The sequence below is a fragment of the Anopheles gambiae genome, chromosome 3 (assembly GCF_943734735.2).
Source record: "Anopheles gambiae chromosome 3, idAnoGambNW_F1_1, whole genome shotgun sequence".
Taxonomy (NCBI): Eukaryota; Metazoa; Arthropoda; class Insecta; order Diptera; family Culicidae; genus Anopheles; species Anopheles gambiae.
Window position 1 is genome coordinate 75,489,730 of NC_064602.1, and position 26,964 is coordinate 75,516,693.

Consider the following 26,964-nt stretch of genomic DNA (forward strand, 5'->3'; position numbering starts at 1 on the left):
CGAGCCATGTTTTCATGTTTATGTATCACTGTCATATTCATCATCAGACGGAATTGTTTTTATTTACACACTGTGTACTTTTTGTTTCGCTACCCATCACGCACGCACGCACGCACGCACCAACTCCACCTCCCGCTATTGGGGTGAGAGAGTACAGTGTCTGTCGAGGCTTGTTCCGCAGCCCCGCGCGTTCGTGGTGTGCATGGCCTCCTCATCTCTCCTTCTAGGCAACGGGTAAACTACCCTTACTACCCTCTCTTCACTCTTCACACAACTCTTACGCACGCTCTTCACTCTCTTTCTCTTTCTCTCTCTCTGCTGCTGCTGCTTTCTGTGTTGTCGCCTTCCTCTCCCTTTTGTATATTATTTCAATCAGTCACATTTTCTCTTGTCTTTCTGCCAAGTATTTCTTCTTTTTCTTCTTCTTTTTTTGTTACTTCGTTTTTTGTTTTGTGTTTCTGTTTGAATTCTATTAGCTTATCACTGTTTTGTTACTTCTTACTTCTTGTTTGTTTTGTTTTGTTTTGCTTTGTTTTCGCATTAACTTTTTTTTTCTCTCTCTCTCTCGTACCTAATTCTGACTAATAATTCGTCTTTCCGTTTCTTACTTGCGTGTGTGAGACTGCACCTGACCCCGACTCATTCGTCAGAGATTCGTGGCATGAGTATATATAATATATATAATGTGTTTTTTTGTTGTCGTCGCTCGCGCGCTTTCCACGCAAATACTCTCTTTCTCTCTCTCTTTCTATATATGTGTGTATTTTTGCTGCCTACTTTCTTCCTCTTCTTCCGCTCCCCCCATTCGCCAACTATTGCGCTTGTTCTGTTTAAAAAATAACTCCAATCAGAGAATAATTACGAGTGTGTATGTGTGTGTCTATCGGTGTGTTTGTGTGTTGGTTGGAGAAAAACTTAGATTCTATCCATGTTAAAATGCAATTGGGGCGCAATTTATCCGCGCAACCCATTTCCTGCCTAAATCCTAACCACCTCCCCGCCTCCCCCTTCCTAATACGGCACACCTCTCTCTCTCTTTCTCTTCCCTTCGCCCAGCAGTCAGCTTCTCCTGAACCCTCTTCGGAGGATACGAGATCGTGGGAAAAGTGGCATCGAGTTGGGGTATATGGGAGGGGAGGAGAGGATCGAGAGGGTATGGAGAGAGCTGCTAGATCGTGGGGAGGGGGTGGGGAGGATGGAGCGTTTGAGTATAATCGTCATTATCATCTTATCTCCGCCCTTTTCCTTTCCGTGAACACTATAAATAAATGGACATAACACGTCCCATCATCATCGTCATCATCATCATCATCAATCGCACCACTTAATGCGTTAAATGCACTAATCCGTATTTTGTTTTTTACGTCCTCCTCTGCTTCTACTACTTCCCCGTTTCCCCAATATTTCCCCTATTTTCACTAGGCTCGCGAGCACACACACACACGCATCGCATCGCATCGGGACGCACACGATGCGAAGATTAAGTAGAGAGTGAGTGAAATAGTTACGTGACTATTTAAACTATTAAATGCTTCTTGTTCTTCTTCCCCTAAAAAAAAACACGCCACCGATCGCGAGGAGTGGCGCGAGATGGGAAGGGGGATGTGGCGTTACGCGGCCTCTACTATTAGTCCTCCCGCTATCCCGCTGGCGGACCGTCCTTAAACTACCTGTAATACACCTTTTTCCTCGTCGGTACACGGCTTCCCAATCCGAACAACAAAAAAAGAAAAACAAAAACTGGATACAGCCCTCACCCTCCGCTTCCCCCGTTTTAAAACCCTCGCGCGCCTTTTTCATGGGGGTCGTGGTGATGGTGGTGGGTTGAGAGCACACTGGGAAAAGTAGTACGCAATGCGAAGACGGAAGAGCACATTTGTTTTTTAACCGCATTATCTTCTCTCTGTGTGTGTATGTTCTATGTTTGTGTTTGTGTGTTAAATGCTTTCACTAAGAGTTCACGCAGGCGTGCTTGCTGCGTGCGTTAAAATATGGCCATTCTTTAAAAACTGTCGCTTCTGCTGCTGCTTCTTTCTTCCCGTCGTCGTTGTCGTCGTCCCGGCTGGCATTTGTTGTTATTCATAATAATCAATCGTTTTGCACTCATCATCTGGAAGAAAGGGACAATTAGATAGTGCGCAAGAAGCATCGCGCAAGCACACGCGTCACAAACCTTCTAATGTTGCAGCAACGAGGTCAAGCTTATGCGCTAAATGTAACTTGCTTGCGGTCAAGTCCATTTCTAATACTTCCTTAATCTGTGTGTTTGTGGGAGGGAAAAAGAAGAATATTAGCAAACCGCAATGTGATCTCCCTGCGACCGACCAACGAAGTTGCTCCGTACCTGTAAACGATACTTGCTAACGTAAACGTAGAGCTCCTTCAATGCGGCCAGCGTATCGAACTGCTGCTGGTGGATGGATAACCTTTGCATGGCGCTGCGCATCTCCTGATCACTGATCTGAGGCATCATGGCAATGTCGGCATAGAAATTGGAAACCATTTCCCGGTACTGGGGCAAGTCCTGTGAAGATGAAGGGAAAAGTAGATGTGTTAGAGAGAGAAAAAAAAACCCGACCTTAAACCCGATCATCATTCAATACTTCCTCACTTACCTTCGCGAACAGTAGCTTGTTCGAGGGCGAATCCTTCCCGAGCCGGTACTCGGTCGTGGAGCACGCGTCCATGAACGTTTGCGCGATCACGCTCAGGCACACGTCGACCGAGGGCGTTTTGTAGATGTCGAAGATAAAGTCCGGATTCTTGATGAAGTTCACCCAGAACCGGAGCGGCAGCCCGTTCGACTTCCACGCGTGTATCACCTCCGGGTCGTGGATGCCGTGGTGGCGGGCGGCCGCATCGAGCAGATCGTACAGCCACTTGACCGCCGGCGGCAGCGCCTCGTTCACCGTCAGGATCGTCGCGAACAGGTCGTCCACGAACTTCTGGATCGTGCCCTTGGTCGCGAGCAGGCGCGTCAGAAAGATCTCCGGTATTGCTTTGTGGTGGCTGCCGCTGCCCGGGCCCCCGCCGTACAGGGCGCCGTGGGCGGACGAGGACGACGAGCCGTGCTGATCGTACGACGACAGCGTGGAGAACCGGTCGTCCAGCGGCTTCACCAGATGGAACACGCCGACCTGCGACTGTTGCTGCTGCTGGGCGGCTGCGGCGGCTGCCGCGGCGGCCGCCTGTGCCGCCTGTGCCGCGTGCTGCTGATGCACGTGGTGCGGATGCAGGTGCGGATGGTGGTGATGGTGGTGGCTGGCACTGCCAGCCAGCAGCGTGTCGGTCGTGTGGGCCGGCCCCATCGTGCCGCTACTGCCGCACGAGCCGGGCCCGCTCGCCGCACTGCCACTACCCCCGTGGGGTAACGTGGCCGACGACGACAGATGGTGGTTGGAGGACGGCGGATTGTTGATGTAGTAACAGTACGGGAAGATGTGTCGCCCCGGCGTATTGTAGCCGTCGTGCGGTCGCGCAACGAGCGACATCACCGCCGACTCCTTCACACCGTAGTGCGCGAGCGTGTTGAGCCGCTTCCACCCGTGCACCGACTTGGTGGTGACGTCCTCGTCCCGCAGCACCAAATGGCCGCCCCGGCCGTGCCGCCACTCGAGGTCGAGATCGTGCACGCTCGGGCGCAGCGAGAACGGCGTGTTCTTGAACAGCGCGTCCAGCACCTTGCTCTTCACCTGGCTGATCGTGTCGCAGTCCAGCACCTTGCACTGCACCTTCTCGTCCAGATCGTCCTGGATGATGTGAAGCGTCACCACGCTGTGCACGATCTGCTCGCGCAGCAGCCGGTCCTCGCTCAGCGAGTACCGGGCGTCGTGCGTGACCGCGTCGACCAGCCCCTTCTCGATCTGGTGCTTGATCGCTTTGTACAGCAGGAAGAGCGAGTTGCCGGCGTAGTTGCGCAGGTAGTCGTACATGCAGAGCGCCATGTAGTTGGTCAGCATCTTCTCCACTACGCTCTCCGTCCGGCGGAGCATCAGCTGCGGGTGCTTCGTCATCACCGACTTGTCGATCAGCCGCAGCAGCAAGCTTTTCAGTATGTCCGTCACGTAGTCCATCTGATTCATCAGCACTATCATCAGCAGTGACGCCACGTTAACTCTGTGGAAGGGTGAGAAAAAGAAAACAAATGTTAGTATTACGTGCTTGACAAACGAACTCGCCCCAATCGCCACTCCACTCACTTGTCCCTTATGGTGAATGTTTTCTGCGCCTCGAGCGTGTCGATAAACAGCAGCAGAAAGACGCGATTGTTGATGAGCTGTTCGAACATCACCATCGCCTGATCGTAATTGTTGCGCTGATGCGGATGGCCGTGGTGCGTCCCGTGGCCATGGTGATGGTGGCCGCCACCGCCGCCGCCGCCGTGCAGCTTTGCACCATTTGCCAGCAGCACCGGATGGTCGGCGACGCCCGGGAAGAACACCTTCATCACGTAATTGACCAGGTCGAGCGTCGGCGTGCCGGAGCTCTCGAGATCGGCCGTCAGATCGGTCATGTCCGTCTGCAGCTCCGCGAACGCCTGCTTGCACTCCATGCGCACGTTGCTCTCGAGCGTGTCCATCTGTATCTGGATGCGCTTGTACTCGCGCTCCGCCAGCGTGCTCTTGCGCCGGTAGATGAACAGGATGGCGAGCAGGGAGAGCACAAAGAAGATGCCGCTCACAATCACCCCGAACAGGACGTGCGAGAAGGCGTACGGTTTAATTAGATCGTACTTGATAAAACCTGGCAAAAGAAAAGAAAAACACAAAAACCTGTTTTAGATACCGTAAAGACAATTCCCTCTATCTCCTTGTTTTGCGCTAGTGAAGGGAATCAAGAAGTTTTCGTGGGAATCTATTCCGACTAACTCGGACATTTTCTGCAATCGATTCCGGAATCGGCTCTGGAATCGGAGTCAGCTCCGGAAAAGGAATCTGCTCAGGAATCGGCCCTAGAATCGGCTTTGGAATCAGAATCGGTTCCGGAATCGGAATTAGTTCCGGAATTGGAAACGGGTTCGGAATCGAAATCGGAGTCCGTTTCGGCATCACCATAAGAATAGGCGTTTGGGTCCAATGATGCAACGTATTGATAGCGAAGCATCCAAATTTAATTGTAAACGATCAATTCTCATGGAGATTCTCGGACTGATTTCGCTTCTGAAACTACTTATTTCAATTCACGTACTGGTTCTCATTCCGGAGCTAATTCCCATTTTTGAATCAATTCTCATTCCTTTACCGAAACAAATTACGATTCTTAGGTCGATTCCGATTCCAGAGCCGATTCTCATTTCGGAGTCGAGTCCGTAATGAATTTCGGATTCGGAATCGACTCTGGAATCGGTTCCGGATTCTACTCCGGAATCGGTTCGGTAGAATCGGCAGAAACGAACACGGTTCGGGAATCGGAATCGGCTCCAGAATCGCTTCCAGAATCGGAATTGGCACCAGAATCGGCTCCGGTGTCAACTCCGGAGTCGGTATCGGTCCCAGCATCGGAATCAGCTCCGTAATTGATACCGAACACGGAGTCGTAATCTGGTAAATCCGATTCCAAGCTCTCACCACTACTTTGCTACACGTACCTATGGGGAAGCGCAAGTTGCGACCGACGCGCACCACGACGAGCGGCAAGTCGTTCGCCGTCGGCACCCCGTTCTCGTCCGTCGCTTCCGGCTGCTCGAGCGGCGGCGTGCAGACGAGCTGGGTCGGCGCCAAGCTGGTCACGTTGCACTGGGCCGTCCCGATCGTCACGTTCACGTCCGTTTCGTCGCTCGCCGCGTTCAGATGTTCGCCCTCGATCACGAGCGTGTCGCCCTTGTACAGCTTGACCGCGTTCGGGAACGGCTGGTAGACCGGGTCCTCCACGTACACGATCGCGGAGCGCAGGTTTTGAAAGTGTTTCGGCAGGTTGCGCACGGACAGCACGCTGTCCATCAGGAAGTTGATCTGGAGCAGCAGCTGCAGCTGCTGCTCGGACGGATGAAACGGCGACAGTGGGGCGGACGCCGCCGTCACCAACGGGCCGGACGTTGGCGACAGTGAATACTGGGACGGTAGCAGCATGGGCACGGCCGCCGTTGGCGGTTGCTGCTGCTGGATAGGAACGGTGCGACCATCGGCCGACACAAACCCGGACAGCATCCGGGGCGGCGAGTAGTCCCCGGCCCCGACGCCGGCGACACTTAGATTGCGCAGCTGGATTTGCTGCTGCTGGAGCAGCGTCCACGCTTCGCGCACGGACGGCGACGGGCACTCCATCTGGTTCGAGTTGAGCACGGCACAGATCGACCGGTTCAGCCGCTCGTCGTTCAGGTACACCTCGATCTCGGGCAGCTGAATCGCGTCCAGATTGGTACCGTGCACCGTCATCATGCGGCCACCGCTCAGGAAGCTTTTCAGCGGTTTGATCTGCATGATCTTCGGATCGACCGTGTAGTTGTACACGCTGCACGTTTCGTACCGGCTGTGGTACGTGCCGGCGGACCCGTACGCGGACGAGCCGCGCACCCGCTCGCCCGACGTTCCGGCGCTGGTGCTGCACGCAAGCGTACGATTGGCGCCATCGATGCGCAGCGTCAGCACGCGGATGTGTTCGGGCGAGCGGGCGGCCGACGTGACGCACGTCAACCGGCTCGACGATGCTTGCGTACGGTTGATGCGGCACTCGTAGTCGTCCAGGTAGGCGATCGCCGCCGTACCCACGTTCAGATGCTTGCCAATGATGGACAGCTTCGTACCGCCGGACTGGGGGCCCATCGTTGGACTGAGCCCCTCCAGCCGGACGTCCCGATAGCGGAACTCCACGCTCGACATCGTGTAGCCGGCCTCATTGCCCACCTTCACTGGCGCCGACATTTCCGACCGTACCGGGCCAGTTCTGCACTCAATCCGGACGGAGATTTCGTACCGTTCCAGCTCGCACGGCACCTCACCGATGTGGATGCGACCCCGTACGTCCTCCTCCCGTATGCCCAGATTGCTGCCCTCGATCGTTACCAGCGTGCCGCCCTCGATCGGTCCGCTCAGAGGTTTAATTAAATCGATGCGAGGCCGCGGACAACCTCCTTCTTCACTGCGACCGCGCAACATCATCGAACCGGCACCGCCATCGATGCACGACTCGTTGTAGCTGCACTGCTGGCCACACCACGTGCACTGGTACTTGGGATCGCGCGTCACACACAGGCTGCAATCGGCATGGTCCCGGTGCGAGCCGAGAATCTCACACTTGTACAGTATGACCGTCACCGTATCGATGTAGTGATTTCGATTCCAGTTCACATCGACCGTCGCTTCGTACTCGTTCGTTGCCGCTTCATATGAATACTGCAAAAAGAGGTGGAAAAGAAAGAATTGTTTAATGATTTGTGTAAAAAAGACAAAACTAGACTCAGGCCAACTTACCAGCGTCTTCTCGCACACGATGTACTTGTTCGCCTCGACCCGGGCCGGCAGCACCATGTGCGCACCCTCGATGTTGATCGTGCACAGGAAGCCGGTGTGGGCGCTCTGCGGCCGGGGCAAATTTTCAATCTCCAGCCGTATCTCCTTCGGCACCTTGTTCGGCAGCAGAATCGGCCCGGCCCGGTGCTTCAGCCGCGGACAGGACGCCTCGTTCTGCACAATGTTGGCCGAATTGCGACACGCGGTCGTGTTGAACGCGCACCGATTATCGTAAATGCACCAGTGGCACCCCCAGTTGCTCACCAAACACTTCCGGCAGGTGTCGTGGCGCGTACAGTCGTAAAAGGCGAAGCTGCGCGACACAAAGTCTTTGTTCGTTTCCGAGCTGCGCACGCTGAGCGGCACCAGCACGTGATCCTGCCCGTCGGGCAGGGCGGGCCGCTCGTTTACCGGTGGCGTCGAGCAGATTAAACCCTCCTTCGTGACGTTCGCGTCGATCGGGGTCGCATTGCCGAACACGCACCGGTACTGGGCGTTGTGGGGCAGCTCGGGCAGCGTTTTAATGACGAGCCGCACGACGGACATCTGGCCGACGGGGACGCGGTCGGGCGCTACCATCTCGAAGTCTATGCACTGCTGGCCTGTGCCGATGGACAGCCAGCGGGCGGCGCTCGTATCCTTCTGGCAGGCCGTCCGCACCGTGCAGCGCTTTTCCAGCGAGCACCAGCCACAGTACGGGTCGCGCGACTCCAGACAGGCGGAGCAGTTGCCAAACGTGCCGCAGTGTTCCACCTTCATCTTGATGATCTGCAAAAGGGGTGGGTGAAGAAAAAGGCCAAAGGGAAGTTAGTACTATTTTAAGGTAACATTTGGTAAGGTTCAGTTAGTGGTCGAGCGAAAGTGAACGTGCGTTTTTGAATTTTTTAATTAAATTTTTCGCATTTTTTAGACAAATGATGCGTTTCATAGAAGAGAAGAAAATAATGTAATATTCAAGGACTATTGACACTCAATTGCAAAGGAAAATGTATTAAAATTATCAATTGGTTCCCTTTGAATGAGTTTTCAAGATGATTTCACAGTGAAATGTAAATTTAAAGGTTGATTTAGACCTTGCGTAAAAATGAACATGGAATGTTGGTCATTTTTGGTTATATTTCATAAAAAGTTCATCATAATAAAGCTTATCGTAAACAAAGTTATGAGTTAAATGAATTTCCTTATAATTTCCCGCTGAACATTACTTTCTTCACCGTGAACAAAGTGGGAATTCACAAGGAAATACATTTAATTTATTATTTCAAAATGTTCAATACGCTAGATAGTTGGATTTAAGTTCCTTTCTTTTGGTGTGCTATAATTCATATTCTGATTAATATTTAATGCAATAAGGCAAAAAAATAAAGATTAGGTTCAATTTCACTGAAGCTGTAACCCGGAAATAAGCGCGAAATAATGAAAAATAATGTTAAATGTAACATTTTACTGTACAAAACGTAGCCAGTAATAGGAAATGCATCATACTTTCGTTAATATTTTTGTGATTTAGCATCAAAAACAATATTTCACGTTAACTTTCACTTACACTGTAAGTCCAGATTACAGTTCCAGTGCAATTGAACGTGAAAGTTTGGGGTTTTCTGCTATATTTCATCAAATCAGAATATGGCTTACCATACATCAAAAAGAAAGGATTTTCAGTTCCCCAACTATTTAGAGTAATTCAAATTGAATGAATAAAATACATTTCATTGTGATTCCCCCACTGACGATCATTTTTTCACCGTGAACACAGTGGATAATACCAAGGAAATACATTTAATTTATTATTCCAACCATATTCTATATTCTATATTCTAAAACTATTGAGGAATTGAATTTACTTTCTTTTGGTGTACGATAAGCCATATTCTGATTAATAATTAATGAAATATATTAAAAAAAAATCAACATTTCACGACCATTTTCTCTCGAGCTGTAACCCGGTGCTTAAAGTGTAACTGAAAGAAAAACGTGAAATATTGTTTGTTTAATGCTAAATCAAAAAATATTCATCGAAATATGATGCAAATCCCATTAATGGCAATGTTTTTTACAATAAAACGTTTCATAAAGCATATTTTTATTATTGCTTGCATATTGTCATTGCTTGCTGACATACACGTTTCACTATGAAATCATTTTTAACACTCCTTCGAAGGGAGTTCCCTTAAATTGTTAATTGTAAATTTTTCATTTTAATATATTTTTGTCTGTGATGTACAGTAAATAGTTGTAGGAATGTATCATAACTTCCTTTTCTTGCATAGGCGTTTCTAATTTGTACAAAAAGTACGAAAAATGTAATTAAAAAACAAAAATTTCACGTTCACTTTCACACGAGGTTTAATTAGACCTTTACCAAACACAAAACCCTCCACACCTCCACAGCTTACCTTTCGCTCCGTCAGCACGTACAGATGATCGTTCGTGGGCGCAAACATGCTGTCCGGCAGGATGGCCGACCCATCCTCATCCACCAGCATCCGCTCGTACTCACCGGCCTCCCGCCCGGACAGCAGCACCTTCCGTATCCACCCATCGTTGCTCCCAACGAACGCGAGCGTATGCGGCCCGATGCTCGTGACCGCGATCGAGGTAAGCGAAACGCCCTCCCCGAACGCGAACCGGGCCGACGCAATCACCGGCGTCACACCACTAATCTTCAGCCCCACGTGGCAGAAGCTGAAGATGTTGCCGAGCGAACCGGCCACCGGACACTTGCCGTCATTGATCGTGCCCGAAATGTAGCCCAAATTGCGATCCTTGATCGTGCCGTTAAAGCAGGCTGTGTAGCAGGGAAAGAGATTGAAGTTAATTGTGAATCTTGCGACAAAAATAACACACACAAAAAGAAAGCAAACGTACAGTGAATGTTCTCGTTAAACACCTCCTCGATGTCCTTCAGGCTGTACATGCAGATGGCGGAGCGGTTCTGCGGCTCGTCGGTGATTTCCTTCGACGGGGAAAACACCGCCACCAGCAGATAGTCCTCCCGCTTGATGCCCATATCGTTGCTGAGCTTCTGGCCAGCCTGGGCCAGCTTGGCATCGCGCAGTATGTTGTAGTCCGTCCCGTTCACCATGCAAGTGATGGTTACCTACAAAACAGACGAAAGGTAAGGTTATAGAGATGCGCCCATTTGCACGATCCTGATCCTCTCGAAAGCCCTTACCTCCGTGTAGCTATCATAGTTCGGATCGTTCACGCAGATCCGTGCCAGCCGCGTCACGTAGCCCGCCTCGTCCGCCAGGTGGGACTTTTTCTGCACCAGCACAAAGTACGCATACTCCGTGCTGTTGAACCCGTACACGTAGTTCACCAGAAAGTGGTCGCGGTACTTCACGTCGATGTTGATGTTCGACTGCTGGATGGAAAACTCGGCGTACGTCAGATCGTCCAGCCGGCGGGACGAAATCGCCGGCACGTCGTGCCGATAGTCGCCCACGTTCGTGAAGGTCGTGCCGACGTACATGATGTCCTCCCGCTTCCACGACTGGTACCGGCTCGGCCCGATGAACGCGTACGTCGACGACCGCTCATCGTTCGCGGCCAGCGCCACCTCGATCGGCTTCGACGACTCCGGGAACCGGCCGCTCAGGTAGTAGATGTCGCACGCGCCCTGATGCACGCTGCCGCACGCGATCAGCGTATCGCCGTCCCGGTTGTACAGCAGCACCTTGTTCACGTTGTCCGTCTCCACGCTGTCCAGCACGTCGGGCGGGCAGCCGGCCGCATGGCACTGGGCCGAATCGAGCTTCGGCCCCGTAATCGCTTCCCGCAGCAGCGTCAGGTTTTCGTTCAGCTGCAGTACCCGGTTCGTGGCGCCGGCATAGAACAGCCGCCGGGTCGGATCGTACGTCAGGTGGGTGAAGCGGCTGGTCCCGTTCGGCAGGCTGTACCGCGCGATAATATCGTCGAGCGGGCCGCCGTGTCCGGCGTGCTGCTGCTGCTGCGCTCCTCCCCTGCCGTGCCCATGCCCGCCATGGTCCGGGCCGGTGCCGGCCGACTGTTGTTTCCCCTTCAGCACAGCATCCAGCGGCAGCATGCCACCGACCAACCGGAGCAATAGCAAGCGCACTAGCAGTTGCATACTCATACTGTTGCCGCTGTTCGCACACTACTGCAATCGACCGAATGCAGCAGCAGGCGGCGGCGACGGCACAAACACCGCTCTCGTTTTTGTGTGTACGCTGCGCGTGCTGCTGTGCCTGCTTTGTCTGCCTGTCTGTCTCTGTCTCTTTCGCGCTCACACAAACACGCTCACACGGGCACTCCAGACGAGAAGCCCGTTTGCAGAATCTTTTCCTTTCTGTTTTCTGCCGCCGCCGTCGTCGTCGTCGTCGTCGTTGCTATGTTTTCGCTCTGCGTGTGTAATATCTCAACGGGGACTCTGTGGTAAAAAGGTAATAAAGAGAGCACAGAACACAGAAAAGAAAGAAAAAAATTATGAAGCAAGGGTGAGAAAATCCAAAACAGAAGAAGAGCATGTGAAGGGTGGGGGGGGGGGAGGGTGGAAAAGGAAGTTAGAAGCGAACGAAATTTACACACAAAAATTCCATTCGCAAAAGGATATCGTGGAGTGTGTGTGTTTGTGTGTGGATGGATGGATGAAGGGACGCAAGCGCACATACGCGAAATTATGCACACGCGCGCGCGTGCGGAAAATCGAAACACACACAGAACATTAGCCAAACCTGATGAAGGAGGATATGGGGGGAGAAGGGCTGAGTTTTTGTCAAGCATGTGTAAGAACACTGATCCAATGATCGGAGGGGGGGGGGGGGGGAAGAAACGAACGGGAAGCGACGGTGTGGGAGATGGAAAGCGTAAGCATAAGCATAAAGCGAAAAAACTAGGGGGAGAACGAATGTGTATGTGATGGGAAACGGGAGCGAAAGAGTGAGAGAGGAGAGAATGAAACGTGCAACGGGTGAGATGAAGAGTGAGAGAGGGAGAGAAAAGAACACAGGGGGGTAAGAGTGCTTTGTGCAACCCCTTGACAAAAACAAGAAGAAAGAAACTGAACTGAAAGGAAAGGAAGAAAGAACTCCAGCAAAACGGGGGTTCGGGTGGGAGCAAAAGGGTGGGGGAGGGAGTGGGGGAGCCCACGAATGATTGGGTGCTTATGAGAAGCGCACTCGCGCCCCCTTTCTTTTGCGCGAAGAGGGCTGCTTTTTCGTTTTTTGTTCGATATTTGGAATGCACACACACACACACACACACATGCCTCCTTTCTTCCTTCCTTCCTTCCCAGCGTGTATGTGTGTATGCACCCGCGCGTGCAGTATGTCTCGTGTGCAGTCGCGCGGGTTGTTTGAGGGAGTACAGAGAAGAGGAAGGAACGGGGGGGGGGGTTTCTTTCTTGCCTACCGTTCTCCTGTTTCTGTTCCTGGCTCCCTGCGTGCACCACCACCACCTCCCCCACTCTCTATCCGCTGAATGCACCAGCAGCAGAAGCGCTGCAATTGTCGTCGCCCCCTCGTCGTCGTTGTCGGCGGCGGCTTCGTGCTCGTGCTCGTGCTCGTCCTGGCACGTCGTTCGGCGGGGAGTCCCTGCTGCCCGTCCTAGTCCTGCACCGCCGTCGTCTCCCCCGTCGTTGTTGCGTTGTCGCTGCGGCTGCGGCGGCGGCGGCTGCTGCTGCTGCTGCTGCCCTCCCTCCCGTTGGCGGCGTTGAGTGGTTGCGTCGACGACGTCGTTGTTGTTGTTGTTGCTGCTGCTGCTGTTGTGTTGTTGCGTTAATTACCCAATACGCTCCGCCGCTCGTTGCATCCATTACGATTCGCACAGTCCCATCTTCACAGACACACGCGCACGCACACTCTCCCTCCCCCACACAAACACACACACGCGCGCGGGGGTCGTCCTCGCCGCGGGGACTAAGGAGAACCCCTTTTTTTGATTTGCTTTAAATTGGCCACCCTCCGGGGCTTTTTTTTCCACCACTGCACCGTTTTCAGAATGAAGCACCACACCAGCACCACTCACAATCACTAATTGCCACTTTCCTGTGGGGCCACCGATGGCACGTTGTGAAAAACAATGGCCTCCCCCCTTGGTACACCGTTTGGCGAGAAGAAAACAACACACACACACACACACACACACGCACGAAAGCGAAAAATAATAAAATACACTTTTCACATAGCACAATTTTTTTTTAATTCCAAAATTACCCCTTTCTTCTCCTTTTTCCCTTTTCCAACAAAAACACTTCTTAAAGAAGAAAGAACACACGGGGCACACGGAGATTATTCGTTCACAACTTTCGGGGTCGGAATTTTCGGTGCTTCTGTGTGTGTCTTCTTTCTTAGTAGGCGGCCGCCATCTTGCCTGCCCCGCTGCTTGTACGGAATGGCTTGTGTGCTGTAGCCTCCCACACTACCACCACCTTCTTCTTCTTCTTCCGCTTCACTGGGCAGCACTGGTCGACAGAGACACGGGTCGTATTTCGGACTGGTTCGGAGGCGTTTTTCACTGACAATTTCCACACCGTTCCGCACCCGTGCGCGATGCCGTGAGCGTTCCTGCACGCTTTCCACCGTACCGAAGGCACCGAATTAACCGAATTTCATGCATGTACGGCCGAGCGCAAAAAAAAGCTGTGTGGCACCAGCTCCGGAGTTGAGAACACACACAAACGCAAACGCCACCACCGCTGCGCACCTTTTGCCTTGTGGTGCCGTTTTTTTCTCCTATTTGTTTATGGCCAAACTTGTTTATGACAAGATTAATAGATTCTTTCCCTTTATTCTTGCTGCTCTCTCTCTCGCAAAGTGCAAAGATGGCGGACGGGCTTCGGGTTGACGTTTGCTTCGTTCAGTTCGTTCGTCGCAGCGCTTGTCGCTTTCGTTCAGCTGCGAGATTTGAATTGGCCGTTGATGGGGCGCAAGAGGAAAATTATAAAAAATATCCTTTTTTATGCAGTTTTACACAAAATAGAGATCACTACTTACTAAGATAGTGAACAGCTTAATAAAAGTTCAGTAATAAGCACATTTGAAGCAATCAAAATAACAATTGTGTGACAAAAGAATAATTGTGTTTTGAACGACACCCAAACCAAAGCCCAAATGCGATTTTAATTCGACCGTCCTTTGTTATACTTTATTCACACCGTTGTTCGGAGATTTTGTTCACAATTCGAACACGTGGCAGTGGCCGCCATTATTTAGCTTAATGTAATATTCTATACTAATTTCCATCGCTTCCTATTTAGCTTTTCGCTTCCCTCACAGCTCCTCTTTGGCATCCTGCTGCTTCTTTTCCTCCAGCTGCTCGTACAGGCACTGGTGGTTGCCGTTCTTGAGCACATTGTCCTCGCACAGGTACTCGATCAGCGGTTTCTGCTCCTGCTTCTCGAAGTACCACTTCTCGATCACGTCCTCGTACCGCTCGATCAGCGTTTCGCACTGCGTCTTCATCTGCGTAATCTCGGCGGACGGTTTGTCCCACAGCTCGTACGGGATGCCCAGGTCCACCTTGACGCCCTTGTCGACCAGCCCGTGCAGCGTTTGGAACGTTTGCGACATGCCCTTGGCAAACCGGGTGCTGTCCTTACGCTCCTTGTGTATGTTGTACTCGAGGATGCGCTCGCACACGTTTTCGAGCGTTTCGAGCAGCCGCAGCTCGCTCCGCCGGTACTCGGTGCGCTTCTTGGGCTTCACATCGTCCACCGAGTAGCTGTGAGGAGGGCAAAAACAAAACAAAAAAAAAGCATACAAAGGGTAACATTAACATCGAAAAGCGTGGAGGGTAAACGAAACCCGAAAACGGATCGACATACCCGAGCTCGATGACGTCGTGCGAGCGGCCCGTTTCGCTGAGCCGGGCCTGCAGTTCGGTGGCGAGTATTTTGCACGCCTCGCAGCGATCCGCATACTTGACGCCTTCGTTCTCCTCCGGTCCACCGTACGTCGCGGGGATGAGTAACGCAGCAAGGGCGAAAAGTGCCAGCACTGTATGCTGCATGGCGGCTTTGCGATCGGCAACAGCTGATAGCGAATAATTAAGAAACGAGGCCTAAGATGCCTCCGAGAATGCTACGTCGCCTTTCCGCCTCCCTCCTTATCAGACGGTCCACCACGACAGCACCGCAATAAGGAGCCGGTTTGTTCAGGAGGAAAGCGTTTTTCCTATTTGCTTTCTATTGGGGAAGTTAATTTGGCCCTTTTGGCAATCTTTTCATGCACACACGCACACGATCGGGTTGGGATTTAAACTGCAACTAACTTCTCTCGCGGCAGCTAGACAAACACTGCTTGTTGGCTGCGTCAGACGGGGGTAATAATAATAACAACATAACCATAAATACAACACGGTAAAGCGGCGCAGTTTTGAACCGGGTGCTGTAAACCCGAAAAACTGAGTCAGAATTTCTGTTGTTTTGATTCAAGGTGTGTAGACCCGAAAAGGTGTTTTCCTTCTCTATAAGCACCTTTACCTTTACCTAGAAAAATGTAAACAAAGCAAGACGAGCGCACACGGACAGTTTTCCTTCTGGGCCGTTTTGCTATCCGGATTTGTGCGTTTGAGAGAAAAGAAAGAAAAAAAACGCACGCAAAGAAATGCGTAAAAAATAGCCCTTCCCGTCTCGTGCTCCGGAAAGTAGGTCACAAGGTCTAGTGCAGTGGTGCAGGGTTTGTATTTTTAAAAATAGTGCAAAGGGTTTTGCTATTTTTAACAAAAAGGGCAAAAGTCGCACACATACAAATTATGTCACTGTCGATTCGTGCTGGTCAGCAGGGAGGAAGGGAACTATTGCGCATTGGCATTCGGTGTTTTCACAAGAAAACGCGCGTTCCTTCGCATCTCACAAAACCATTTGCATCCTCCATTCTAGTACGTTTTGGTGTTTTTTTTATGTACAAAAAAAGCAAATCACCGTCACCGAACGGCACTGTCCTAAGGGTTGTTGTGGGGGTTGTGTTTTTTTCCATCCCCTCCCGCGATTTGTACTTGTCAGTCTAGAGTGAGAGAGAAAGAGAACCAGCTGCTGCCAGACTCGAGTCGCCCCCCAGACAGTGTGCAGCGCGGCGCTCGCAGAGCATTTCGCGTTAAAGTCTCGCGCGTGTCGTGTCGTGCTTGCGCGTAGAGTTAACAACAACAAACAACAATCACACCAACCTTCCTCTTGTACGGTAGCTTGGTGTGGGAAGGGTTCGGGGTAGGCAGGAACACAAAACAATAAAGAGTAGTGTCAATTAAATTACCTTTCTTCCGGAAGTGGTCCGTACCAGAAGCGCAAACCACCACACACCGTCTCTAATGTGCCAAAAGAGAAAGTCCAGAATCGAGTCGAGTGTCCCCACGCGCTTGAGTGTGAGGCAACAGCAAGAAGAGAAGGAGGAGGAGGTGGTTGCTGTTGCTGGGAAGGAAAACGCAAAATTAACATGTTGACATTGAACACGGCGGCGGGGCTGGGTTGCTTAGATGCTGCTACTACGACTCTCCTTTCGTTGTTTATTTTTGAGCACACACACAATCACACACACACACGGGCAATGGGTTTAGAAGGGCAGAAATCGAATGTGTGTGGAAAAGGGAGCAACATTTCGGTCTTAGTTTCGTGTAACGGCAGTCAGCAGCAAAAAAAGCAAAACCAAACAAACGGAAAACTGTAAAATTTTGGTGTTTCGATTAAATTTAAGTGTGAGTGTACGTGCGTGCGTGTGTAATTAGTGTGTCCTCGATCTGGCCAGGCACGCGATCGTTATTTGCCCAGCGCGGATGGAGACACACACATACACACATAGGGTTGCCATTCAAAATTAACCGTCAAATCCACAACGGATTGTGCGTGAAACGGGCCTTTTTGGTGGAAAATTCATACACCCCGCAAGTGACGAAATCCCCGTGACACAGACACACAAACGCAGGCATACCCGTGTTGCGAGTGTAATAAACAGAAATCAAAAACAAATCGAACAGCACGAGCCCCAGAAGGAAACCTGTTTTTGCGCTGAAGCAAAAGAAAAAAAAGAAGGTATTACTAACCACCCCCCACACCACACAGAGGGGAAAGAAAAGCGCTCCCTGTGTATCGCCATTTGCAAACGAGATTGTCCCATGAAAGACACACACACAAAGACACGCAGGTCGCATTCTAAGCATGCTGCGATCGATTTTCCAGAAGGTTAAAACACGGCGAAAAGCGTGCCCCAAACAGCACAGAAATACAGAGGGAAGGTTACCTTCCCTCTCGCTTTCATGGATGGTGGCCAAGGGGAGGAGGGGGGTTGATGTTACTGAAGGGGTTGCAATTTTTTTTTTTTTGGAACGTCTGAGACGGACGGGGTCGATCGGTCGGTCGGTCGGTCGGTTGCAACAATATGATTGCGCCGTACGCCGTTTCTTTGTTACGTGATTCACCTTCGCGCGCGCAAGAAGTTGAAAACAGCGAAACATTTCATCACACGAGCGACTGAGAGGAATGATGATGGAGGGGGGAGGGAGGAGAGGTGGCACGATCAGCTCAAAAGGCCACGAGCTCCCTTTCAACCCGTTCAGCAGTGTGGGGTGGGGAGGGATAGTTGGCGTTTTGTTGGCCTACGAACCGTGTGGGCCGTTACTATACAAACACCAAGAACAACAGCTGATTCGTGGGGCTTTGGAACCACCGTGAAAACGCGCGTGTGAGACTCACTGTGTGTGCGTGTGTGTCGTGAAACGATTGCTCGTGAGTGTATGTGTGTGTCTCCATTCCGTGCTGCTTACACTAGCAGATCCAAAAAAGCATCCCTTCCAATAGACACACTAAACACCCGGTTACACGATACCCGTCGAAAGTGATGATTATTGTTTCCCATTAGTCTGTGTGTGTGTGTGTTTTTCCTTTCTGTTGCTGTTTTTCCAACCTCCCTCCGCACTGCTCCCCCTGCAGCATGCAACGGTGTATTGTATAATAATGGTTTTAAATAGTAAATAAGTGTAGCGAGAGCGATACACACCGCACACACCCGCACGCTTTGCGGACAAATTGGCGCAAACACGGGCACGCGGGTGCAATTGGCGCGAGGTTCGATACGCGCAAGTGAAATAAAACGAGAGCAATTTGAGATCAGCGTGTGCAGCAGCACGCGGCGTGTGTGTGTGTGTTTTGCTCGGTGTGCCCGTGCGCAGTTCGTGAAGAATGTCGGGTTCGGTGTGTGTAGGTGCCAGTCGGTGGTCGTTGGTGTTGTGACGTAGAAGAAGAAGAACGTAAACAAAGCGCTCCTACGTTGGCTGTGCTGCAATGGGGTTTTTGGTCGTGATTCGCTTCGATATTGCTACTAATTGAAAGGAGGTTTAGCACAGTTGGATTTAAAATTAAATCATCTCTAGCATGTGGGTTTCCGCTAGATAGTCACTTTTTATCGTGCTTCTCTGTTGTTCTCATTCTCTTACATCCAGACCAGATAAAAAGGGTAGCTGAAAAGTACGTGATTCAATTTGAGGAACTAAAACTAGTGAAAAAAGATAGTGTTCTTTGTGCGTGTGTGTGTGTGGGAGTCAATTCCTGTTAGTGCCCTCAACAAAAAAAAGAAACAACCCCCAAAATGCCAACCTTGCTGGAGGCGCTCGAGGAGAAGTACGGCATGGAGCCGGACGAGAAGGAAGAACACGTGGAGGAGGAAGTGCTGGTGTCGATCTTTGTTCCGAAGCTGCCCCCGAGACAAAGGTAAGAGATGGTGTGATAGGGAGGGTGGGGTGGGTGTGGGAGGGGGGTTTGAGGTGGAGGAAGGCAGCTATGCAACAACAGCATAACGAGCGGCAGGGGAATGGTCAATGTCATTGTGTTGTGGCTAACAAGCATGTGGATCAATGGTGCGAGAATTTAGATCGATTAAATAGGGAAGAGGTTGATTAATTAAGCTCAATCGGGTTGCGGGAAGTTCAATGGTCGGCGAAGCGGAGGCGGAAATGCAGACGGAAACGTTAAGTTCCGCCAACGATTAGTGTCTGGTAGAATATTTATTTTGATTTAGGTCGTAACTTCTTGTAGAAATAGTTTAAAAAGACAAGTTTACGCGCAATTATTACAATATTGATTGAAGATGTTCAAACTAAATTGATAGAGATATTGTTCTGAGTCAGATTTAACCCTCCAAGACGATGTCTTTACTTGTTGATCGAGAATGCACCATTATTTGTACTGATTCTACTAAGAACTCACTTGGAGATATCTCTCCTGACAAAGATAACACCAGAAAGCCGATATCCTCGATCTTTCAGATGATCCTTCTTGTGGTTTTAAGTCATTTCAAGAAGAATTCATTCCGGTTTTGAGAAATTTGTGGTATTATGGCATCAAACGATTGATCATACACAGATCTTCAATTGATCTACATGAATTTCAATCAAATTTAAACACCTTTACTATACTGTATCATTGTCAATCCAACTTCCCACGGCCATGTACGTCAAATTGCCGGATAATAGTAATAAGGGTCAAAGTGAAGGGAGATTCTTTCGATAAGATACTGTATGTTTTCTCTTGGGGAATTCAATTGCCTTTTGTTTAGTATAATTAATTTGGAATGATATTATGATTGGAGGATTCATTTACCGATAGTTTGGTCCATAAAGCTAAAAAAAAACTAAAGTTTTAGTTTGTTTTCACAATTTTTCGTCGGTCACATTCACTTCCACTCAACCTCTCTTAGTGCTGTTTTAAGATGATCTTGCCTTAAGCACACACAAAACTTCATATAAATAATTAAGAATTATATAGGATCATATCTCCCGCAATCTGAACTCTAAATAGGAGTCCATCAAAGTGAAATAAATCAATGTAGCATCATACCACTTCACAATTCTTCCCATGATGACTTCAGTTCGAACACAAACAAGAAATTAGATCTTCAAAAAACGCAATAATAAGTCTCTCTGCACCACTACTCACACTCATTGCAAAACTCTTTAGTCATTCTGGCGTCTCCAATTGCGTCTTGACCTTCTCGCTCGCTCATCGTGATGATAATCATCTCGCAAACTCTCATTAACCACACACACACACACTCCTTTTAGAGCTCCAAACGGGTGGTCAAACGAGTCATAATCCTTACTTTGCCCCCTCTTCACTGTTGGTTCTACAAATTTTTCTTCGGGTGGGTGTGTAAACTCTCCCCCCGCTCCAAACCTTTTTTTGCACACTGTGAAGCTCTGGGATTGTACAATGTTTTCTTTGTTTACCCCCCCTGCCAATGACGTTGCTGATGATGATGAGAATATTTACCCTTGTCTTCTCGTTCCTTTCCTACCACAGCACACCACAGCTACTTATACTGAACGATTGCAATATCGATCGGGCCGGCGAGCCGGAAGATTTGAAGAAAAAGTGTCGCATCGTGAAGGAACTCGACCTGGCACAGAACAAGCTCAACAACTGGAATGAGGTAGGTTGGCGGCTGTGAGATTGTAACGAATTTATTACACCATATTGCTATTATTTATTGTTTGTCTGCCGGTAGGTATTTGTCATCCTGTCACACATGCCGCGGGTCGAGTTTGTGAACCTCAGCCTCAACCATCTGACCGGGCCGATCCAGAAGCCCCCCGTCACGAAGATGGACCATCTGCGCAATCTGGTGCTGAACAACACCAAGCTGGAATGGTGCAGCGTGGAGAAGCTGTTGCGCTTGCTGCCCGCCCTCGAGGAGCTGCATCTTAGCCTGAATGAGTATACGCATGTGCTGATCGACACGGTCAACCCAACCGAACGGTCCAACAGCGCCAACAGTGAGCGGGGCAGCACTGATGAAGGCAGCAGTGAGGGCACAGCAACAGATGCATCTAGCAATAACAACACCCACGATGGGTCTGCCACTAGTCAAACGAAAGAGCAGCAGCAGCAGAAGGAGGAGGTGGAGGAAACCCCTTACGCCAGCTGCTCCTGTTCTACGTCTTCCACGGAGTCGCAGCAGCAGCAAACCGACGCGGAAGAACCGCCGCCATTACAGACCGATCCGCACGGTGGCGTCCGGAAGCTGCACCTGACCGGCAACTACATCTCCGAGTGGGGCGAAATTTGTCGCATTGGGCGAGTCTTCCCACAGCTCGAGGCGCTGGTGCTAGCCGACTGCCCGCTGAGGTACGTAGAGCAGTGAGTTGTGGAATCATTTTAGTTTGTTTTTTTTTTCGTGTGCGTGTGTGTGCGTGATGGAAAAGATTACGTTTGCAGATAACGGCCGTGGTAGGGTAACAGTAAATGCGCAACAGCTGGCCGACTGATAAGGGGCCATGGAAAAGTGTACGAAGGTGTCGGCCTTTCTTTGTGTGTTTTGCAATACGGAAGATGTGTCTGTTTTTTATGTGGACCATTCGCCAACTCAAAAGAAGCGTAATTGTACGTAATATTGTCTAAATAGTTTAACTATTTATTCAGCGAGTTTCAATAATTTCGTAGCGTTTTGACGTCAAGCTTTCTTTTTCCACTATCTGTCATTTCCCTATGGTGGATACAACGATGTTCTTGTAGGCAAAATTGGCAGTTTTTATAAAAATGTTGCATTTTGTGGGGAGTTCTGCTTCATTATTAATAATATAGTGCAAACGTCTACTGAAAACCATCGTACTTTGGTGGAGAAGACGAAGAATGCTCTAGGGCGCCACGCTACGCTCAAAAGAGGCGTTGCTCGTTAAAGCTCTTGCCGATTCATATCAAGAAAAGCTTGAAAATGATACGAAAGATGAGAAATTATATCTCCTATGAACTGAAGAGCCAAGAGATGATGAACTGGGCTCTTGCAGTATCTGTAAAAACGCGCTAAGAAACACTCAAACGGGAAGTTCTATCCCATCCGACGTAAAGGCTAGACCCGTGGCCGTCAAGCTTTTGCGGTGGAAAGAACAAAATTCTATGGAGTGAACGTACATCGTGAAGATGACTCTTCACTAAGCATTAAAGTGTGTGAAAGTTATATGGATCATACGAAGGGAACACGAGTCACTAGCGACCTCATGTGGCTGACTAGCCGTACTTTCCCAATCACTGGCCTAGACATTGGTCCTTCAGATTTCTTATGGTTATGGTTGATATACTACTCGACGCTTGAATTACGATCAAAACGGCTAGTTTTGGACTAGTTCATTTCGCCCATTTACACTGCTACGTAACGCGTTTTCAAAGTACTCCCTTAACTCGGAGAATTACGCCAAAAGAAATGATTCTCAAACCTATTCTTGTCCACACACTAATATTCACTTGATCTGTACTTTGATCCTAAGTCCATTTTTTTTTACTTCTTATTTATTTACTTATCCGGCGCTACAACCGCTTTGCGGTTTTGGCCTGTCTCAGGAGTGTCCGAAACCGCTCACGGTCTCGCGCCTTCGTCTGCCAGTCCGTTATCCCGGCCTTAATGGCGGACGCCTCCACGCCATCTTGCCACCTCAATTTGGGCCTACCACGCCTCCTCTGTTCTTGTGGACGGCCTAAAAAGACTTTACGGGCTGGGTCGTCCGTTTCCATGCGTACAACATGGCCAGCCCACCGGAGCCTGGCGAGCTTAATACGCTGTACGACAGTGAGGTCGTCGTACATCTCATATAGCTCGTCATTACAGCGGCTCCTCCATTGTCCTTCCACACATACGGGGCCAAGTATCCTTCTGAGCATCTTCCTCTCGAACGCGGCTAAGAGGGTTTCGTCAGATTTGGACAGTGTCACAGGTTCTTTGAGGTGAACTGATTTTTCAGGCTGTAGAATGACCGGTTGGCAGCCAGCATCCTTGCGCGCAACTCATCTTCCATGCTATTGTCGTTGCTGACCTTTGATCCCAGATAGGTGAATTGTGGGACGACTTCAAAAGTGCGTTCACCTATCTGTACATCACGCCTACATAGATTCGGATTATTTGTTGGTAGGCCCGCTGATGTTGCCACCATCAGTTTGGTCTTTGCCTTGTTTATCTGCCATCCGAGGCTCTCTGCCGCCTGCTCGATCCCTTGGTAGGCTTCTGCTACATAGGAGAGCCGCAGACTTATGATGTCTATATTATCAGCGTATGCCAGGATCTGGGTTGACTTATAGAAAATGGTTCCCGTAGTCTCCACCCTCGAGTCGCGGATGGCCCTCTCTAGCGCCAAGTTGAATAGGAGACAGGCAAGCCCGTCTCCCTGGCGCAGACCCTTGGTGCAGACCTTTTTTACTTCTATTGATCCCGAAATTGATCCTATAACCCATACCAATCTTGTAAGTAATGCTGCACCAATACCAGACATTGAAGTTATTATAAAAACAAGCTCGATTCTGGAACTGATCCTCGATTCTGGAACTGATCTTCGATTCCAATTCTTAAACTGATCCTAAACTCATACCGTTCCCGGTTTTGTACCAGTGGCGGAGGGGGGGGGGGGGGGGGGTGTTACTGGCTCTTGGGTTGGGAGATTGAACAGTAAACTTGAAGCCCCTACGATACGTCACAAGCTCTATTTTTTTGCTGGCGGTGGGGGGGGGGGAGGGGGCGGGGGGTGCAAATGACCCAACGTTCATCCTTCCGGGAGCCCTTGTCGCTAGTACTCTGTCCATACGGCATACTATAGACTAGCTATTTACGGGGCCCCTAAGTCGGCGAGGCCCCAGGCGACCGCCTAGTCCGCCTACCGTTAGATCCGCCACTGTTTTGTACCCAACTCGAAATAAGTCTTGGAAATGATTCAGATCTCATGCCTCGGTCCTGAAGCTGATCTCGATCTGCTGGAATTAAAGCTTTACACCGCACCTGGACTCTCTTTTTATTCTTGTCTAAAAATTGTACCTGTTCCTTTCTCAGTCATCGAATGGACTGCTAGTCTGCCTCTGTCCAGGAACCGATACATAACATTCTTCAATCCTGCAACTGATTCCTCTACCGTTTGTGTGTATGAACCATTACCGGCACTAGCTTTTGGATAGAGATTCGATGCATACATTCAGCGTAGAAATGTGACCATTGGAAAATTATGGAAAATATTTCTTATTCTTTGTTCAATAATACACTCACTATTGAAATCTGACACCAAAGAAAACAGTGCAAGTAACTCTTATACGACAAAGAGCATGGAAAATCCTATTGGATCCAATGCGAAATGCTCCATTCCACGTGTTTGCCATACGCTAACGCCGCGCAGCCCAGCCCAGCACATTAGAACAACGTGACAAAACACACACAAAGCGCGCTCGGCTTATCCGCTTTTGTGTGTAAAAGGGTCTAAGTATAATAAGGCCGGAAGCACAAAGCATATGTTTGTTGTCGGATGTCGTGAGAACAAAATTTCTTTTTTATTACTTCCATCCATTGCCTTTTGCTGGAGAATGGGTTGAGGAAAGTACACTTCACAAATTAAGCTTTTTATTTTTCGAGAACAAAACCAAACCTGATGTAAGCTTGCGATAAATTTAAACTTTACAATTCATTCCGTGAGCAACACATTCGCGTTTGCTCCATTTTAACCCCCCCCCCCCCCCTCACTCGGTCACGGTCAGTTTAGCTTGTCATTTGCCGGTCATAACGTGAGTGATAAAAATTGGCCAGATTGGCTCCGATCGTCCCCCCCCCACCCTCCCCCCTTGAAGCTGCCCTTTTTTTTAGCGAAAATGAATCATCTGAAGCGGAATAAATAAATACTGCTACCATTTGGATTTGATGAAACACAACAAAACACAAAAAAGGGGGTCATTGAAGGGGAGAGTGAGTGTGGTGTGCATGTGTGTTGCGTGATAAAGCGCGCCGTGGGGTGTGCAATTCATTGTACAACACTCCCTCCACCCTTTCGATACGCTTGTCTGGCGTGGTACGGTTTTTTTAGCTGTTTGACATTGAGAACGGTGGCCTAACGGACACACTAAATTGGTTTCGAGGGGCGGACGATTAGGCGGGCTCCTCCCAGTTTACGATCACTTTCCTTGATCGCTTAGTAATAAAAATAATAAAAATAGATGTAATATTTTAACGAGTATTTGGCTAAGAATTTGGACACCACAAACGCTCATTTTAAAGATTTCCCTTTTTATTACTAAAATGCTCTAAAAACTAATTAATGATTTCTGTCTTTTTTTCTACTACCCCCTCTACAGATCGCTCAAACCCACCGACCCTCAAGGCAACGAAAGTGAGGAAGAAAGTCATAAATACTTTCAGTAAGTTAGAAGCGTTGTGTGTGTGATTGTGCCCTTTGGCGTCAGCTAAAAATAAACCGTATCTTTTTCCTTGCAGGAATTTGAAACTGCTAAACCTGAGCAATGCTAAAATCGACTCCTGGGAAGACATCGACCGGTTGGCAGAGTTTCCGTCCCTGTGCAACGTTCGGCTACAGGTGAGCGCAAACAAATCGATACGCTTCGTGCTTGACTCAAGCTTCCCCTTCCGTTCCTTTTCCAGTACTGGCCGCTGTGGGCCCGGACCGACTCGACGACCGAGCACGAGCGGCGCCAGCTGCTGATAGCGCGCCTGCCCAACATCAGTATTCTGAACGGAGGCGACACGATCGGTGCGGTCGAGCGGGAGGACGCGGAACGGTCCTTCATCCGCCACTACCTGGACAAGCCGGATGCGGAGCGGCCCCGCCGGTACTACGAGCTGATCGGGGTGCATGGGCAGCTCGATCCGCTCGTCAACATCGACCTCCGCCCGGAGCGGAAGGTAAAGGTGCGCTTCACCTTCGAGGATAAGGCGATCGAGCGTACGGTGGATGTGAACCGGTGAGGGTTTTAAAAATGCCCATTTGGACATTGTCTTTTAACTCAATGGCCCTTTCCTTTTTTTAAAGCACGGTAAGCGATTTGAAGTCCCGGCTGGAGCGGCTGTTCGATGTGCCGGCCGCCCGGATGCGGCTGTACTACGTCGATCAGGACTTTCGCGATCTGCAGGGGCTGGAGGAGATGAAGTACCCGCACAAGGTGCTGTACAGCTACAACATACGCTCCGGCGATGAGATCATCATCGAGCGGAAGGTGAAAAGTTGATAGATGTGCGTTCCCGCTAAAGAAAGAGAGAGAGAGAGAGCGTTACATCTTCCTTCCTTCTATCGGCTACTCTACACCAAGCAATTATACTTATCTTCCTCCCCCTGTCCCAAGTGATTTGAAGCGAAAACAATTGTAATTGTGATAACACAAGCGCCGCCGCCGTGTCGTCTCTACATCCAGTACACAGTGTGAGAGAGTCCTTGCCACCGTGGCGCAGATCAGACCCAAAAAGGTTGACTTCTTGGTTTCCTTCTTCCCTTATTTTCTGTATTATAGTTTCTGTTGTTGTGTTGTGGGTTGCAAATTGTCCCATTTCTTTCATTTTGTTTTTGCTTTACGTGCGTAGCATTACGTTCCTTTTGGCGCGACTGTGTTACGGTATAGCCGTCGTTTACGAATTGTTTAGTTTTCCCCCGTTTTGTGCCCTTGTGCTATATAAACACACAGGTAACTACTACTAGCCCCCCTTCGTGAGAGTAGAGGCAGCTACACTTTACTATATTACTAATAATAAAAAAGGAGCATTTTTGCAATTAACTTAAACCAAACTTCCTGGAATTATGTTACTTGTATCTTTTTCTCTCTTTT

The 26,964-nt window shown here is 49.7% G+C and overlaps 3 protein-coding genes across 8 annotated transcripts; 1 reads left to right on the forward strand and 2 right to left on the reverse strand.

The window, feature by feature from the left end:
- Positions 1-9: 9 nt before the first annotated feature.
- LOC1270788 (plexin-B) lies at positions 10-14,235 on the reverse strand. Its single transcript, XM_061659874.1, has 11 exons — positions 12,822-14,235; positions 10,624-11,841; positions 10,317-10,548; positions 9,845-10,236; positions 7,410-8,216; positions 5,588-7,331; positions 4,200-4,743; positions 2,616-4,116; positions 2,345-2,524; positions 2,174-2,258; positions 10-2,110 (listed from the first exon to the last, which is right to left on the reverse strand). Exons 2-11 carry the CDS (start codon positions 11,545-11,547, stop codon positions 2,076-2,078), a joined length of 6,444 nt encoding a protein of 2,147 aa, XP_061515858.1. The 5' UTR covers positions 11,548-11,841; positions 12,822-14,235; the 3' UTR covers positions 10-2,075.
- A 292-nt stretch (positions 14,236-14,527) lies between these two features.
- On the reverse strand, positions 14,528-15,741 carry LOC1270787 (protein canopy homolog 4). The gene is made up of 2 exons (XM_309508.4): positions 15,235-15,741; positions 14,528-15,131 (listed from the first exon to the last, which is right to left on the reverse strand). Exons 1-2 carry the CDS (start codon positions 15,417-15,419, stop codon positions 14,681-14,683), a joined length of 636 nt encoding a protein of 211 aa, XP_309508.3. The 5' UTR covers positions 15,420-15,741; the 3' UTR covers positions 14,528-14,680.
- Positions 15,742-15,914: 173 nt separating this feature from the next.
- Positions 15,915-26,924, forward strand: LOC1270786 (tubulin-specific chaperone cofactor E-like protein). 6 transcript variants are annotated; one of them, XM_061655000.1, is made up of 8 exons: positions 15,915-16,055; positions 18,840-19,107; positions 20,695-20,824; positions 20,900-21,519; positions 25,486-25,548; positions 25,625-25,724; positions 25,790-26,109; positions 26,178-26,924. In XM_061655000.1, the coding sequence occupies exons 2-8, from the start codon at positions 18,986-18,988 to the stop codon at positions 26,371-26,373; spliced, it is 1,551 nt and encodes a 516-aa protein (XP_061510984.1). In that variant the 5' UTR covers positions 15,915-16,055; positions 18,840-18,985; the 3' UTR covers positions 26,374-26,924. The 6 variants fall into 6 exon arrangements, with proteins under 6 accessions (XP_061510984.1, XP_061510983.1, XP_061510986.1 ...); XM_061654999.1 differs by having other exon boundaries at positions 15,948-16,087; XM_061655002.1 differs by lacking the exon at positions 15,915-16,055 and adding an exon at positions 16,185-16,289.
- Positions 26,925-26,964: the final 40 nt, after the last annotated feature.

Coding starts and splice junctions, on each gene's coding strand:
- LOC1270788 (XM_061659874.1), bottom strand. CDS start 11,547: ATGAGTATGCAACTGCTAGTGCGCTTGCTATTGCTCCGGTTGGTCGGT. Junction 7,332..7,409: donor TCGTGTGCGAGAAGACGCTG/GTAAGTTGGCCT, acceptor CTCTTTTTGCAG/TATTCATATGAAGCGGCAAC. Junction 2,111..2,173: donor CGTTGCTGCAACATTAGAAG/GTTTGTGACGCG, acceptor CCTTTCTTCCAG/ATGATGAGTGCAAAACGATT.
- LOC1270787 (XM_309508.4), bottom strand. CDS start 15,419: ATGCAGCATACAGTGCTGGCACTTTTCGCCCTTGCTGCGTTACTCATC. Junction 15,132..15,234: donor CACGACGTCATCGAGCTCGG/GTATGTCGATCC, acceptor CCCTCCTCACAG/CTACTCGGTGGACGATGTGA.
- LOC1270786 (XM_061655000.1), top strand. CDS start 18,986: ATGCCAACCTTGCTGGAGGCGCTCGAGGAGAAGTACGGCATGGAGCCG. Junction 20,825..20,899: donor AGCTCAACAACTGGAATGAG/GTAGGTTGGCGG, acceptor GTCTGCCGGTAG/GTATTTGTCATCCTGTCACA. Junction 26,110..26,177: donor CGTACGGTGGATGTGAACCG/GTGAGGGTTTTA, acceptor CTTTTTTTAAAG/CACGGTAAGCGATTTGAAGT.